Source organism: Eucalyptus grandis, chromosome 3, assembly GCF_016545825.1.
Source record: "Eucalyptus grandis isolate ANBG69807.140 chromosome 3, ASM1654582v1, whole genome shotgun sequence".
Classification (NCBI taxonomy): Eukaryota; Viridiplantae; Streptophyta; class Magnoliopsida; order Myrtales; family Myrtaceae; genus Eucalyptus; species Eucalyptus grandis.
This window is the reverse complement of record NC_052614.1, coordinates 8150902-8167011: the sequence shown is the minus strand read 5'-3', so window position 1 is coordinate 8167011 and position 16110 is coordinate 8150902. Positions and strand designations below refer to the sequence as shown.

Genomic DNA, 16110 nt, shown 5'->3' with positions numbered 1-16110 from the left:
GTCTCGAGCTCGTTCTTGATTCTTGTTAGCATTTAGAAATGTGGGGGTGGCCCTCCCTAGGATTTACTGTCGGAGCATAGGCGAACCTTGTTCCGATCGATGGAATCGCGAGAAGATCATGACTTGGCGATTCTCCATCGTATCGAAACTGGATAATAAGATAGTATTCTATTCCAAGATACTCGTTATGTGTATACATTTTTGAATGTGTGACGTTTTTCGTTTACTTGTTTAGCATGCTGGTGCTTTTACAGCTTGTGAATTAGTGCCTAACCTCCTTCATATAATTGGCGAAACGATGAAAGATATGGCCTCTAGGATCATGTGATTTGGCCATATATCAAGTACTCTAAAAGGAAAAGCAAGAGATCTGCACTTTCATGGCTTCTTGTATTTTCTTTCGAATTAGACAACCAAGTTGTCCAAAGGGGACACACATAGACACGAGTCCAACACATCCAATCAGGATCCTTTTCAAGCCTATTGGTAGTGTCGATAAATTCTTAGACATTTCCGTTCGATGGACAATATATGCTTTTGGAGCTAATTGTGCAGTTGCATTCATCTAGGCATGGCTAGTTAGATGATGAATGGGCTTTTTACGGCTTGCGAATCAGCATCTAACCTCCCTCGTATGATTGGCGAATCGATGAAAGAGATAGGCTCTTAAGGTCATGTGATTTGGCTACATATCAAGTAGACAGGAAGAGATTTGCACTTCCATGGTTTTTGTGAATTAGACAACAAAATTGCCCAAGAGGCACGAACATGGACAAGAGTCTAACATATCTCTAGCAGCAGCAGCAAATCACTGAATTTCACTAGCAATTAGCATCTTTGTTGAGCCCATTAATAAAGAAATTTTTAGGCATTTTTGTTTGATGGACAAAGTATGCACTCGAAAATAATGTGTAATCATATCCATTTATTCAATGTGTAAAGATTTTCACATGATAACAGACCAATAATCATCCGAATAATTATTAAATGCTTCGAGAACCACGTTTTCTAGTGCTCCTCAAGCCATTGAATTTAAAAGAGCAAAGATGTCCAAGACACGAGTCGCACGATAGTTACTACCATGCAAAGAAGAAGGATGGAATTTCGACCAAAAAAAGAAGTGGAAGGATGGAATTGCAGGGCGGTCCTCGGTCGGTCAAGAGGGAAAGGGTGGGGGTGGGAATTTGCAAGGAGGTCCTCGGTCCTTCCAATTATTAACTCCCGTGCCCAGAGGATCTGGCAAGGGGGGGTGGGGGGCCCCAGTATCTGTGAACTCTGATTGGACTGATCTGATCGAAAGCGCAGTAGAAATCTCTCTCTCTTCCCTTTCTCTCTCTTTCTTTTTTTTAACCTCGGGAACTGGAAAGCCCAACTCGTACCGTCTCTCTCCGTCTGACGCGCCTGACGACTTCCTCGCGTGGGGCCCCCCCCGGCGTACGGCCCCCGGGAAAAAGCCTGTCCGCTAACTGGGACGGGCCGGGCGCCGTGACGTGACGGCCGTTTGGGTCCTCAGGATTCCCCCCACAACACCGTCAATACGTCCCTTTCGCTGCCTGTCCCCTCATCTCCAGGCTCTAGTTGTAATTTCCTTCTTCTTTTTTTCCTTTTATTTTACAGGCTAACGCCAATCATGAAAATAAAAAAAGACTAAAACCCGGTATATTCCTTCCGCGTTTATTTCCAAATCAATGCACTTGTGCCTGCATCTGACGAATAGATTCGAATAGATTCGATTATCCCGTTTTATCTGATGGCTAAAAATACTTCTACATTTAACTAAATATATGAAAATTCATACAGGAGGTGAAAATGCAGTGTATGAAGTGAGGGTGAAAAATAATGAAGAGAGTGTAGAATTTGATTAAGTTTAAATAATTTGTAAATTTTTTCATGACTCGTTTAATTTTATATTATATTAAAATTAATTTACGACCCAATATGAGTATTCTATCTATTACCCATTTAACATTTATGTGGGTTTACAAAAATTTGAGTTGATGCATCCACACATGTGGCACGAGCGTACTGGTTTAAAGAGTAAGTCCGGCGTACATATCGTTGGGATTTTTTTGCGACATAAAAATTAAGAAAGAGTAAATGTAACGTAAGTATATCAATTTATAATTTGTTGGTCGTATTTATTCACGCAATAATAACTCTTATATTTTTGTGGGGTGAGGTTTCTGTTTCGTCCTCTGCTTTGGTGGTGGGCATGCATGGCTTTGGGCGGTGGGACGACATCTTACCCAACCGTTAACGTTAACGAAACGCCAAAACTTCGCTTTGTTTTGGGCCATAATGAAACGGTGATGATGTAACCAATCGTTTAACGTTGTCCTCCTCCCGGGCCTCGATTTTTTTCCCTTCCCTTGACGGGATGTCCCGATTAAACCAACATCTCTCTCTCTCTCTCTCTCTCTCTCCACGTGGGCCCCACCGGGGTGGCCCGACGCCACGTGGCGCCCGGGGACATTTTCCCTTTTCCCTCTGGTCCACCTCGTGCCGTCGCTAGTGGGACGGGGATTAGTACCGTGGGGGGATGTGGCGACGTCGGCCCCGGATGTTAAAGGCGCGACAGAGGCGTTCGCCGTTCAAAACTCGCAATCATCGAACTCGACGACGTCGACTGTTGAACGGTCGCTGGATCGGGGATCGTCGGATCCGGGGGCGCTCGCTCGTCCACCGTCGGATCGTGTCCCCGATGGGCTTCGTGGTCCTCGTCCGGCTCTCTCCCTCCCTTGGGGCATACGGTACGAATTGTGCCTTGAATTGATTTCGAATTGCAATGATTTCAGTGCCCGACTTTATTTCGACTTTAGGTGCGAACTGTTTGGTAGCATTCCCGGCCATGCAAGGCCACACATGAAACACGTATGGGGTGATTTTAGGCCTCTCTCTCTCATTTTGAAAATTAACTCAAAATGTGATTTTTTTTTATTATATTTATAAATCAATTACCAGCTCATTTCATAATCAATGAGGAAGAATTTCAACAATTTTCTCCTCCCACATTGGACTTGGGTTGAAGGTACAACAACCCTTAACTTTCCCATGTGTCTTTTTTTTGTCTATAATCCATAATTCGATAGTAGTGTTGGGTGATTTTAGACCTCTCTCACCCTCAAAAGCAAACTCAAATAAATTAACCACCGGCCCATGTTAGTAATTTGTTTTTTTTTTTTTTTTGTTTGTAAAATAGTAGATGAAAAGATATACCCCAAATTTTTTATTATGTAAAACAATGTTGAAAATATTGTGACACGGGATTTAATCAATTCAATAATTATTTTTATTTATTGAACAATCGGATTTATTTTTATACAGAATTAACGATAGTATTCCGTTGAAATATTATGACTATTATTTATTATTTATTATTTATGAATTTTTATGTCTTTTTAATGTAATATTTGAGAACATACCTATTCATTTTGCAACATTTTTAAATGATCACCTTTATTCAAAATATAAAGATAAATACATCGGTTTTGGAAGACAAATCGAGATGATGGCATTTGTTCCTCCTCTGTACATGCCTTTTCAAGCACTCTTTCCAAAATTACCACCATATTTTTCAATTGTGTTACTCGAGAGACCTTTGATAAATACTATAATTATTATCGAGTATCATAAACCAATATCTTATTATGTTTTGGAGGAAATTTTTGATCACACATTATGAGGGAAATAATTTATTTAAAAAGTGACATCACACATCAAAATCTGATTTCACTCTTCTGCCCAAAGTTGAATCTATATTTTTCCAATAATTCATTATACAATTGATGTGGGACAACCTTAACAACTCGTTAAGCCTGATAGTGGTTAATAAGCTCACAAAAAGAGATCGGAAGGTGACCAGACATAGTAATACAATACGCCCAGCTCATCATCTAGTCTCGTCAATACTCTGTAGCGTTGCAACCTATCTTCCACCCTCAAGATAACTTTTCGATATTGACCTATCTTGCGTTTGCTGCTATCCAAAATTGATCAGCACCATCCGCGTCCCCTCCACTTCTCTCATCTCCCTTCGATTTGAAATTGATCCCTATAAAGTCTTATAATTGCACAGCACTTGTCGCGTTTCATTCTAGAGTCAGGAACATCAATTATTAGAAAATCTAATCCCAAAGTTTTTAAAGCGATGGATGGAGAAAGATTCCCTTATATACAAAGAACACGGAAACAGAATCCCATCGTGAATGATGTTGCATCGAACGCATTCCGCGCTCTCGATCAGTGGAGACGAAAGAGTGCGAGGATGATCGCGGCATAGGCGGCGACGAGCCACGGGCCGAAGGCACGTGTATTAACTCGGCCATAATCGAGCGCACTGACATGGACTCGAACCTTAAACTTTTACCAAAACGTGGTAACGAGCGGGGCAAATCGATCAAAAGAACCATCAAGTGGGGGAAGGAAGAGAGAGAGAGGGGCAGGGGAAGTAGGGACAGGAGATCACATGCGAAGCGTTGGCGCATGAAATGGGAAGTGGCCCTTTGTCTCTCGAGCTCGGCCGAACGCGGGGCGATTGCTTCCCGCTCCCCCCATGATCACGTGCCGATTCAATGCGATTTAATTTTTGGATCGATGGGTGGGGCCCCCGCTCCCCGTCCTTCTCGTACCCCCCCTCGAAACAAATCCATTTTCCCCAAATTATTGAGAATAAGAATAATTGCGATGTGAATAATATCCCCGCTTCTCTCTGTTCATGTAAATTATTATTTATCCGCGTCAAGAAGTCCTTGCTGTTACTAGCTGTCGAATATCGAATCTAGTCGAGGAGGATTATGTTATGGGATTGTGGAAAGGGAAGGAAAATGTCAAAATAGGTTGACTCATATTAAAGTAATTAAATATAAAAGTATGTTTTCATTGAACAACTTAAATTAAAAAAAAAAATCCGATACGGTATTAGAATTGAACATCCCGAGTTCAAATATTTCCACGTCTCATTTCCATATCCGATTAAATATGTCTATGCTTAATATTAGGCAAAAAGATTAGAGTAAATGTGAAGGCAAGTATTAAAGTAATTAAATATTAAATCATACTTTTATACGACAGTTTAACTCTAGTGGCCACACAATCCTATAACTTGGTGGGACCTAATGTTCAAATCCATTATTATTAAATTATGGACTAAAGTTTTTTAATGCTTAAAATCAACCGAGGTCCGAGTGAAACAACGATTGAAACGAGCTTCAGAAGCCAAAAAACCCAATTCGATAAAAAAGGGAATTGAGGGGAGGCAGAGGCGTCGCACCCCATCGCCATTTGATGCCAGAATTAAATGTGGGCCGTAGCTGCTACGGCTCAGAGTAGGATTTTCAGGGATCACGTCGCCTAGGCAGGGCCAGGACGGGTAGGGGCGGTAGGACGCGTGCACGTGGCGCCCATCAATTGGCCCCTCGGCAAGTTCCGGGAGGGAAAGAAAGCAAAGGACGACGGAGGCCATGTGCGGCTCTGCTGGCGACTGCTTCTTCTGAGAAGTTTGGGGACCGCTCGAAATCAGCAGCAGCAGCAGTCGATCGCTAATCACGCACAAGCCCCCGGCCCCGGCCCCGCCCCGCGAGCCATCTTTTCCCAGTGGAAAGTTCGACGGATTTCGGGTCGTTTTTGGGCCCTTTGCCAGGAAACCCCATTTTAACCAAACAGCCTCGTCTGGCCCTTCCGCCTTTCCGTGAAAACTGGGAGGATGATGCTGTCTATGATCATGCTGCGTCAAGAATCCACTCAGAAAAGTATGCTTGCATGCTTTCTCGCCGGTCCGCTGTGCAGTACCGTTCCCTTTCCTTTCCTCACGGTGGATTGTTTGCCAATGTCGTGTGCTTAGAAATATCCTCAAAAGTTTAACCCTTCGTGGCAGTGAAACGGTACTTTATTGCGACAATCAAAATGCTATCCGAATAGCGCGTATGTGATGATGCTTTTCATGGACCCGAGCATATTAAAATGGACTGCCATTTCACACACGCTTTCCACTTCATTGATTGATTGAATTGCTGATGTATTCATTAAGGCATGCCCACCTGAGCATTTTCAAGATCTTTTCTCTAAAATTCAGTTGACTTTTTTTTTTATATCATCTTGAATTTAAGAGGGGATGTTAGAAATATCCTGATTGATGATAATTTCTTTTGTAACATTACGTCACTATAGATAGCCATCGTGTAAAGGTTATAAATAGGCTCGTATTTAATTCATCAATACACAGGAACTATGATTTAATTTTCCGCTTTATTCTTTACATTGTTGACTCTATGGTCAGTTTATAGAATACAAAAATCTGCACAATGGAAGCACTGGGAGGAGGAAAAAAAACTAAAGTCTGAACGGTGCCGAAGATTGCGGATGCTTTCTCTGCCCATCTTGCCATGCGAGTTCCTGGCTATTCCTGCACCGCGTTTGGTACAGTTTCCTGCGAAGTGCATATCCATGAGGCCATAGCTTAATAGGAAATGGTTACTGCCCTCTGTTCCCTCGTGATCCGTGGAGTCGTAGAAGCAACGAGTTGGTCACCACGAAAATTGAGCTCAACGCCATCAGTCCACCTGTTAAACAGGCAATCAGAGTTGCAGAATGTCAATATATGGAAGCACGTAGGTTGCGGGATGCCCTTGTGCAAAGGAACCCGCACATGTGAGAGTTCACTCGGTGCGAGCGTGTTTTCTTTCGAATTACGGCTCCATGGACATTACAAGAAGGTACCTGAGAGAGAGGGTGTCATGGCAATATCAAACTGGGGAAGCAGTACTCCTGCAGCAATGGGAACAGCGACGACATTGTATGCTACCGCCCATGATAAATTTTGATACACTTTACCCATTGTCGCCTGTGCAAGATCGAGTGCCTCGACAACCTGGCCCGGAAAACATAAGACAGAGCACAGAAACATGAGGAAACATTAGATAAAACTTGATGAATCAATCGATCAATCAAAACTGTGAACAATACTTCACCAGGTACCGCATACCTGGGAAAGTTTGCTACGGAGTAGTATTATGGATGCTGCATCAGAAGCAGCAGTTTCTTGTGCCTCAATTGGCAAAGCAATCCCGACATCAGCACTAGCTAAAGAGGGTGCATCATTTATGCCATCTCCAACCTGCAAAGAACAAGCAGGTCAGGTATTGTTGACCATACAATGATCATGGCAATAAAGTTGCATGCTAAACACAAGCTATACACACAACAGATCATTGAGCTGGCTTCATTTAGTAAAAGATCCCATAATATGGCTCATTTTCATCACTAAAGTGAAGTGTACATGTGTATTTACAATGACAGATCGGATGAAACTGCCTAGAGATAATTGTTCTCGTCCTGTAAATCACTCTTTGCTCTTCAGCTTTCCATATCGAAACCGATCTCTTATGCTCTCGTAGATCAGTTTGGCAAACTTAAATGCTTTAGGTGGAGTTATCACAGGTATGTTCGAGGCCACACAAATGCCAAAAACCCAGGTGGCTAATAAGTCAACTTCAGTGCTTCCTAGCAAGACTTTTTAAAAGACACAGCAGTTATGTAAAGCAAGTTTGCAATACTTTAAGACTAACTTCAGAAAATCATCCAAACTGAATGGAAAAACATACCATCGCAACACGGTTTCCTGCAGCTTGAAGAGCCAAGATGACATCGGATTTCTGTTGGGGAGTTAAGGAAGCATTGATGCTTTCATGTCCTATTCCAACTGTCTGAGCTATTTTTGCAACTGCCTCTTCCCTATCTCCTGACAAGAGGATGGTCTTGATTCCCTTCTCTTGGAGCCTTTTCACAACAGTAATAGCAAGAAGAAATCAGATTATAGACTTATAGCACAAAAATGGAATGATAGAAAGTAGAGTTATTCTGACAATAAACTGATATGGTTATTTGAGTGTTTTCTCAGCTGTTTCATGCCATCATTTATACAAGATGAGTTATGCTTGCTACAATAAGAGAGATCCAATAGATAAGCATTGAGCTATACTTTAATAATTTGCTTAATTGGGAGGTCTTTTCTGACAAGTTTCCTAACTTAACAATCCTACATAGGACTAAAGGCAAAAAAGAGGAAAGAAGGGCAAAAAAACTCAGATGTGGACATATTGAATGATAATTCCTTCAGACCTGCTGCCAGAGGCACAGTATTGCAACTAGAGGAACGAGACCAGCCAACTTCAGTAAAAATCTTAATTTCCAAATGGAAAATGCAGGGACTTTCCCTTTTGCATACACAGCTGCTACCATAAGTATATCTCAGACAGACAGACAGACAGACAGACAGACAGACAGACAGAAACTAACCTAGCTACTGTAGACTTGGCATCCTGGCGCAGCCTGTCTGATATGGCAATTGCACCGATTATGCCTTCACCTTCTCGGCCAACATAAACCACTGTTTGTGAATCTTTTGACGGTGACACCCGTTTAGACAATTGACGCATCACAGCCTTTTCGAGGTTCAAAATGTCAGATAGGTCTGGTCTTCTATGAAATCGTTCATGAACCCAGTCTAATGAACCAACTGCCACCAGATGCCCATCTACTTCTGCTAATGTCCCATAGCCAGGTTCTGAGAGTTGTCCTCTAGTAACTGGCAAGGACATATTCATTGCTTCTGCTTCGTTCACAATAGCTTTCGCAACTGGATGCAATGCTGTCCTCTCTACTGCGTAAGCCATCCGAAGAACTTCTGATTCACTATAAGACAATGAAGCCACCGCAGAAACAGTTGGTTTTCCCTCAGTAAGTGTTCCTGTCTGATGGTTAATAATGAAAAAATAAGTTTCTGCAATTTCGTCACATGTATTTGAACTTAAAAGCAGAATGCTACGTTAAACGAGATTAACTACTGCAAATCGGAGGTACCTTGTCGAAAGCGACATAATCAACACTAGCTAAGCGTTCCAATACATCTCCTCCTCTAACAAGTAGCCCCTCTCTGGCTCCTGCTCATTTTTCAGCATGACAAAGGGAAATTAGATCTGCCAAAACTTAAAATTCATTCATTTGTTGGGAAACCATTGTAAAACTTGCTTTTCTTTTTTGGTGAAAATTAACGTGCACATGTAGAAAGATCTAATAGAGAAGACAAGATCAACCCATGTTGAATATGTCTTACTCATTCAGATTCCCATAAGGAATGATCTCTCCCCCACAATATGCAGAATTTTAAACTTTCAAAATGAATTGTGTAAATTGTACAACAATATGAAGACTTATAAGCTTTAAAAAAAAGCAGACTTTTGACCAGAGATGCTTGTAAAAGCTCCAAATTTGTAGTGAGAAAGACTGGAAGAGAGTGGTATTATATGCAGCGCCTTCAAGTATATTGTCAACCATACCAATTTCCTACCCAAATATCCAAAGGGCAACCTTCTAGAAACAAAAGTAAAATGAAAAAGAAATCATAGCAATTAGCAGCACCATTTACTTTCTTGCAAGTGTATGACTCTTTCATTTATGAGATCAATCACGAAAGAAAAGAAATTACCAAGAGATGTGCCAACCAAGATTGCTGTTGGTGTTGCAAGGCCCAATGCACAAGGGCAGGAGACCACCTGGAGAGGCACGCAGAAGAAAAAACTTTTACACACAGGATTATCAGCTAAAAGATTCAGAGCACAGCAATATTGATGGAAGAAACTTAAGTGATACGTTTTGCAGTCTTCACTGGAGTGTATTAATCCAACTAAGTGGAAAGATTAAGCAGTAGGAGTTCTGTGAGCTGCATCACATGGAGACTGCCAATTTTCATGAAGTACACGGTACTAGTTACTCTAATTATGTTTAGCTGGCAAAGTTCTGGTATTCAGGAACGAATCAGATCATTACAACCCTGGCAGAAGAAACTCATGAAAATCTTACCCATGGTATTTCTACCATCTTGCCTCTGAACGTGGATTGTAATAATATTAAATTTGTTCAAAAAAACACAATTTGAACTCCAACGAAAATATAATGGGACATAAGGTTTTCAAGACTATTACACACCAGGACATCCACAGAAAGCTTCAAACTTAAGAGCAAGGGATCTCCATCTGGACCAGCAATATCATTAAGCAAGACATCAGGAAAAATGTGTGTCCCGATGTAGTACCTAAAAAAGAAGGTAAACACATTACATAGGTTATTGATAGCACCTCTTTACAAAGGATAGACAACACTAGTCATGGTACGTTTCACTCAGAATACTTCAAGATGGACTGCCTCATTATATTGCGACCCATATTCAGGAGGAATATTATAGACCAGAATCCCCAATAACAGTTCTCACAATGCATATAGCATGTCTGGTGATGGAAAACATTAAATGAGTGAACCTACCAGAAAGCAAAAGTTGCCGCTGATAGGGTCATTATAGTGTACACAAATGGTCCAGCTATTGCATCTGCAAGTCTTTGTATGGGTGCTTCCCGAGCTTGAGCATCCTCAACCTAGAAGCTTGAAAGAAAAACCTTTAGTGCATTGTTGTCTCTCTGACTCTATACCTGGCAGCATAAGTTTAAAATATCCCAAAACATTGCACATGATAAAGCTTAAATTCGTTCATCCGTCATAAATTAATTGACAAAATTATCAAATAATCCATGCTTTTCACCAATTCCTTAACTTTGTTTTAGAAATTTTTGTAACGCTTTGTCAAAGGCCATAATCATTGAATTTCGATGCGTGTTTTTAGCTCCATGATTAAAGATTTGGGTGAATCGTGACCCTGACATAATATATGTTAGAAACAATGTTAACCTCACAAAAAAACTCTTGACAGTTAAAAAGAGGGAAAAACAGAATGAGAAGAGTGTGGCAGAGCATCGAAGTGGAATATAAACAAAGACTCATCTGTTGGCTTCAATGGATGCAAAAAAGATCACAACAGCAACTTCAGGCATTATTGTGAAGCTTGATTGACACGTGAAATCTGATGAACTCGTTTCCCTAACTTACTTCTATCAGTTGATTCATAAGTCATACATCACACTTCCTCAGTTTCTTTAATCCAGACCTTTTCCTGCTCCTGTTTCAGTCTATCTACCCTGTCTTTCTTCATTTGCCCATTCTGCTTCTCCCTTGCATTACTAGTCGTCATGCATTTTCTTTTTTAAGTCCATCTGTTCCTCTCCTTTTGAACTGAATTTTCTCTGTACCTTTTCTTCACCTACTTTTAAAGATCCTGGACAACTATATAAGGAAAAAAATCCATGCTTTTATGGTGCCAATTGTATTATTTTCACTAAAATTGTGCCGGTATTATGCTAATGCCCAGGGTCGAAAGGTAAAGCTGGATGTCACCCATGTCACAGCCATAATGCATTATAAGGATAAATGAGAGTCAAAAACTGGATTTGAGGTAAAGTTAAATGTCAGAATATCCTAACATCAACACAGAAAGTCTTGTACTAACCATGCGGAATATCTTGGATATCGTTGAATTGGAACCAGTCGTAGTGGCTTCAATTCGTAAAGGACCATCCTGAAAATAAGTACAGAAGAAATGTCCACCATTAAGAACATTAAAGGTCAACTATAAATGGCAAGTCCTCCGAAGAAGCTCATTACAAAATAATTGCCTGAAATATCACTGCATGATTTCTTTGTTAGTCAAGCATGAAAGGCCAGACTGTTTGTCTCAGGATAATTAGGCATGGCATCATGGACATTATTAGTAAGATAAGTGGAAATCAAGTTCCCTTGTCGTTAGAGTTAAAATGAGTAATAAGCTATGAATGCAAAACTTTACCCAGTTTATTGTTCCTGCTGAGACCCTGAGACCTTTTTCCTTGAAAACAGGAAGTGATTCTCCAGTAAGCATGGATTCATCAACAACACTTCTTCCGGCAAGAACTTTCCCCTGTAAAGCAAGCACCGGACTTGAGCTAAGAAATATATATCTATGAGATATGCTACACAATCTACTGGTTAAAAGTGTAACACCGACTATGCCTGGATCACTGGTTTGCTGGTTCGATAGAAGTATATTTACACAAGTAATGTAGCACCATACTAATCTAAAGGGCCACTACAACTGCAATCCTTCATAAAGATTGAACATTTGTGAAAGATACTTCGGTAAAGCAAATTGAAAATTTCATTGTACCAGATGACCATAGCGAAGGTTATTCAACAGAAGCAGGATGAATAAGTTGAATCAAAATATTCACCAGGACAAAGGTACTCTCATACTAAGGTAAAGACCATTACAACATCTATTGCCCATGAGGCGTATTCATTTGAATCATAACTTCACAAGGTTACTAGACACTCACATCCACAGGAATGGTCTCCCCAGGCAATACCAGCACAGAATCACCAGCACGAATATCATCTGTTGGAACTTCAATGCATAATGCTTCAGAGCAAAGTACACTATCAGCAGAGAGATCACTTTCTGAGGAAGTAATGACCAGTCGAGACTGAGTGGATATCAATGACTGCAAATTACCAGCATCGATCAGTCTTATACTGTGAAATAATACCCAGGATATATAGAAATCACAGCGATGTACAGTCAAGGATAAAAAAAGAAAAAAAACACTGGAAAACATTCAACATTAATCAGGATAGGATAATCAGTACAGCCCAAGTACTTCAGAAAGTAATTCAAATATGTGTGCCCTTCTATAGTCACTTAGCATAGAACCTAGGATAGATGAGACATGATACAGATATGTTTAGGAGTCTAATCAGAAGGTGCTTCCGAAATGCCTCTTGTGCATATATGAGAAACTGGACAAAGTGCATTAGGGAACTCCATATTATGAGCATCCAACTGCCCAACCAGATTCATTGTTTCACAAAGGCATAAGAACTTGTGGAAAGATCAACAACGAGGAGCAAGTGGAACATTTAGCCTGAGGATACTGCATTAACAGATTATATTTTAAATAAGGAAATGTCTGCCATTCAGTTAAGGTGAAATCAATGACAAGCTGAAAAGTTTAATTTGGCAGATCTATAACATTTTATTAACAGATCAAAATAAAACATGACGTTAAAATAGTATCTGGGAGTAATCAAATTTGTGATGTTCACTTTGAAGATTCCTTGCACATACCAACCTAGACTAAAGCGTAGTTTAACATAACCAGATCTCAAAGTGCATCATCCTGTTCAAATGTTTCATGTAAAAATGATATAGAGAAGATTTTGACTTACTAGAAGTTCATTCATATCACTGGATGCGCTGACTCTTGCCTTCTCTTCTAGGGAACGTCCCAGGAGCACAAAGCCAAGAAGCATGACCTGCATGCTAAAAATAAATAGCCTTGTGTGAGACATTTATCTATTGTCTTTCGTGAGAAAGATGTGTCATATATGTGAGCATGAAACAGTATATCTTAGTGCAGCTTAAATAGGCTTGCTGCAAAGATCCTCATCGAGATTTTGAGATTATTTTTTATCAGTATTATGGCTTTTAGAAATGACATTACCAAATGATTCAAACAAAACAGTAAAAATTGAGTGGCCATAACATGCATCCAACATGAGTAGCTTCTCACAGGCCGCCTGACATTAGGTATAAACATGGAAAGGAAGCAGCACAAACTCATAAAAGATAGCAAATCACCGGCTCATCGAAGAAAGATGCATCCCAGTCGAGCCCAGGGTTCAGAAGGGAGACCTACGGTGAAAAAGAAAAAAAACGACCATTTAATTTTCAAGGAAGCCACAAAACCAGAAAAACAGGCCAAACACCAAAACCTATCCACCAAAAGCCTCACCGAACTGATTAGAAAGGCTGCAAGCGATCCGAATCCAACGAGCGAGTTCATATTCGGAGATCCCTTCTTGAAGGCCTTTAGACCGTCGAAGAGCAAGTCTGCACAAGATCTTATTCTTAAAATCTAGAGCTGCATGATTCACTCTGCAAACTATCTATATTCGGACAACGACCCAGTCACCTATCAGCCTTTACAGAGGCATCGGATGTCCAAATATACAACATTACGTACAGGAATTCTGCGATTATGGGAGTGGAAGAGAAGGGAATTGTCGACTAACCTCTTCCTGGTCCAAGAAGAGCTCCCAAAGCCAACCCCCCTTTAACATACGAATTATGAAGAAACTCCCAGAATGATCCTGAACACGCAATTCAAATGCAGATTTCACTCAAGAAGATCAGCGACCTTAGATCGATTCATTACGAAGATGCGACAAGCTCGAAATACTCACCATGAGCTATATGAATCCCGAGCGAATGCAGTATGTGCGAGGCGTGCGATCCGCAGCACAGCGCCACCAAAGTCCAGGCGAACGCCACGCGGTTCCTGCTCTTGGTGAGCAGCTCCTCCTTCTTCTTCGCCATGTCCTCCCACTTCTTCACGTTCTCCGCCACCCCGATCTTCGACGACCTCCTCTTCGACGGGAAGCCGCACTCCGTCAGCCTCCCGGCGAGGCTCTCCGCGACCCCGGCCGCGGAGTCGCCGCCGCCCAGCGCCTCCGGGCTCAGCTTGACCGCCGCGGTCTGGGTCAACATGTTGACCACGGCGGATTCCACGCGCGCGTCGGCGGAGAGGACCGATTTGACCCGGGAGACGCAGCCGCCGCACATCATGCCGGAGACGTCGAGGAGGACCGACGTGTCGCCCCGCTCGGGCTTCTTCTCTGGTGCAGCCGGAGCCGGGCGGCTGGCCTCGAGAGTGTTGGAGAGGACGAGGCGAGGAGCTCGGGAGCCGAAGTGCAGCGGGAGCGGGTGGCGGCGCCGCCCCGCGGGGGGAGGAGGAGGTGGCGGTGCTGGTGGCGGAGGAGGAGGAGGCTGCTCCGGTCGCCGCCATTGGCGGCGAAGCGGAGCGTGCGATGAGACGAGAGCTTCAGTAGGTCCGTAGTCATCGGAGAGAGAGAGAGAGAGAGAGAGAGAGACGGGGGAGATGGGCGGACGATGAGGAGGAGACGGTGGAGATGGGCGGACGAGGAGGAGGAGGAGGAGGAGGAGGTGGGGGACGGCGGTTGATTTTTTTTAAGGTGGTGGTGGTGGTGGTGGTCAACAGAGGCGACACGTGGGAATGCTTTATCCGGAAGGCTGCTGGGAGGTGGGGTCAACGCAACTTGTGGTCAGTGGTCAAGATGGTGGCGGAGGAGATTCTACCGGCCACGCAGTTGCCAGGCTGGCACGTCCAAGTTACCGTTCCTGACACGAATTTCCGCACGTGACAGCGGCGCACGAATCCGGACCTTCGATTATTAAAAATAACATAAATGATCCCCTAATTTTGGCAAAAAAGTGTAATGTGATGCCTAATGTTTTTTATTATTTAACATTATCTATTTTTTTTTTTTGAAACCCCGAAGCCGCCCACCATGGGTAAACTCTAAACGTTTAGACTTTACGGGAAACTCCTCCGTCCGAATAGATTTTATGGGAACTCTTATCTAACTAGCATGCGACCCGTCGTATGTATGATCTATTATCTTTTGATACATATTTAATATAGAAATAAAATATTAAACATTGTACTATAATTTAAAGGAAAATTTGATATGTACCCAAAGTCCATAAAGTTCGCCCATTAATAAATTGATCATTTGTTATGGAGACATATTAAACAAATTGAAAGTTTAAATATTACATTACAGACATTAAGTTAAATTTCACGGATTATATCAAATAAATTAAAAATTTATAGGCCACATTACATATTAGCACCAAATTCATGAACTATTGTGTCATTATCCTTTTTAAAAAGTATAATTTTTGAAGCAACTTATCAATGGGCCATGAATTTTTGTTCGGAATGAGGCTGCAAAAATAGAACCAGGCCTTGTGTAGGCTTGAGTGCCACTCGTGACCAAACTTAACATTAAACGAAAGAAAGCAAGAGAGAACCGTGAGATGAAAAAAAAAATGAGAGAAAGACACGGCAACAAGAGATGTCTAAAAGATAGGAATTAGAATTACTCCCGGTCCGATTTAGAGTCCTGGACCTGGAATTGGGAACCGGTCTTGAATTGGCCATCCGGTCCGGTTTCAGGAATCGGAATAAATGCTCGGCCCTATCTCACGTGTGCCGCCGGGTCGGGTCGGGTTTTATGGGCCGCGGTTGCTGGGTACACCAATGGGCCCAAAAGTCTCGGACTCTCTCGACGGCGCAGGGTGAAACCATAGGCCCAAAGCCCAATGCGTCGTCA

General features: G+C 41.9%; 1 protein-coding gene across 1 annotated transcript; it reads right to left on the bottom strand.

The window, feature by feature from the left end:
* Positions 1 to 6200: 6200 nt before the first annotated feature.
* LOC104436352 (copper-transporting ATPase PAA2, chloroplastic) lies at positions 6201 to 14938 on the bottom strand (the record flags this gene model as incomplete). Its single annotated transcript, XM_039309270.1, has 17 exons — positions 6201 to 6557; positions 6715 to 6865; positions 6980 to 7111; positions 7599 to 7773; positions 8293 to 8747; positions 8857 to 8936; positions 9482 to 9548; positions 9982 to 10087; positions 10315 to 10424; positions 11390 to 11458; positions 11726 to 11836; positions 12252 to 12416; positions 13141 to 13227; positions 13553 to 13606; positions 13707 to 13804; positions 13987 to 14064; positions 14158 to 14938. Coding segments are annotated over 17 exons (2808 nt in total), but the record flags the coding sequence as incomplete, so codon positions are not given.
* Between the last annotated feature and the right edge of the window lie 1172 nt (positions 14939 to 16110).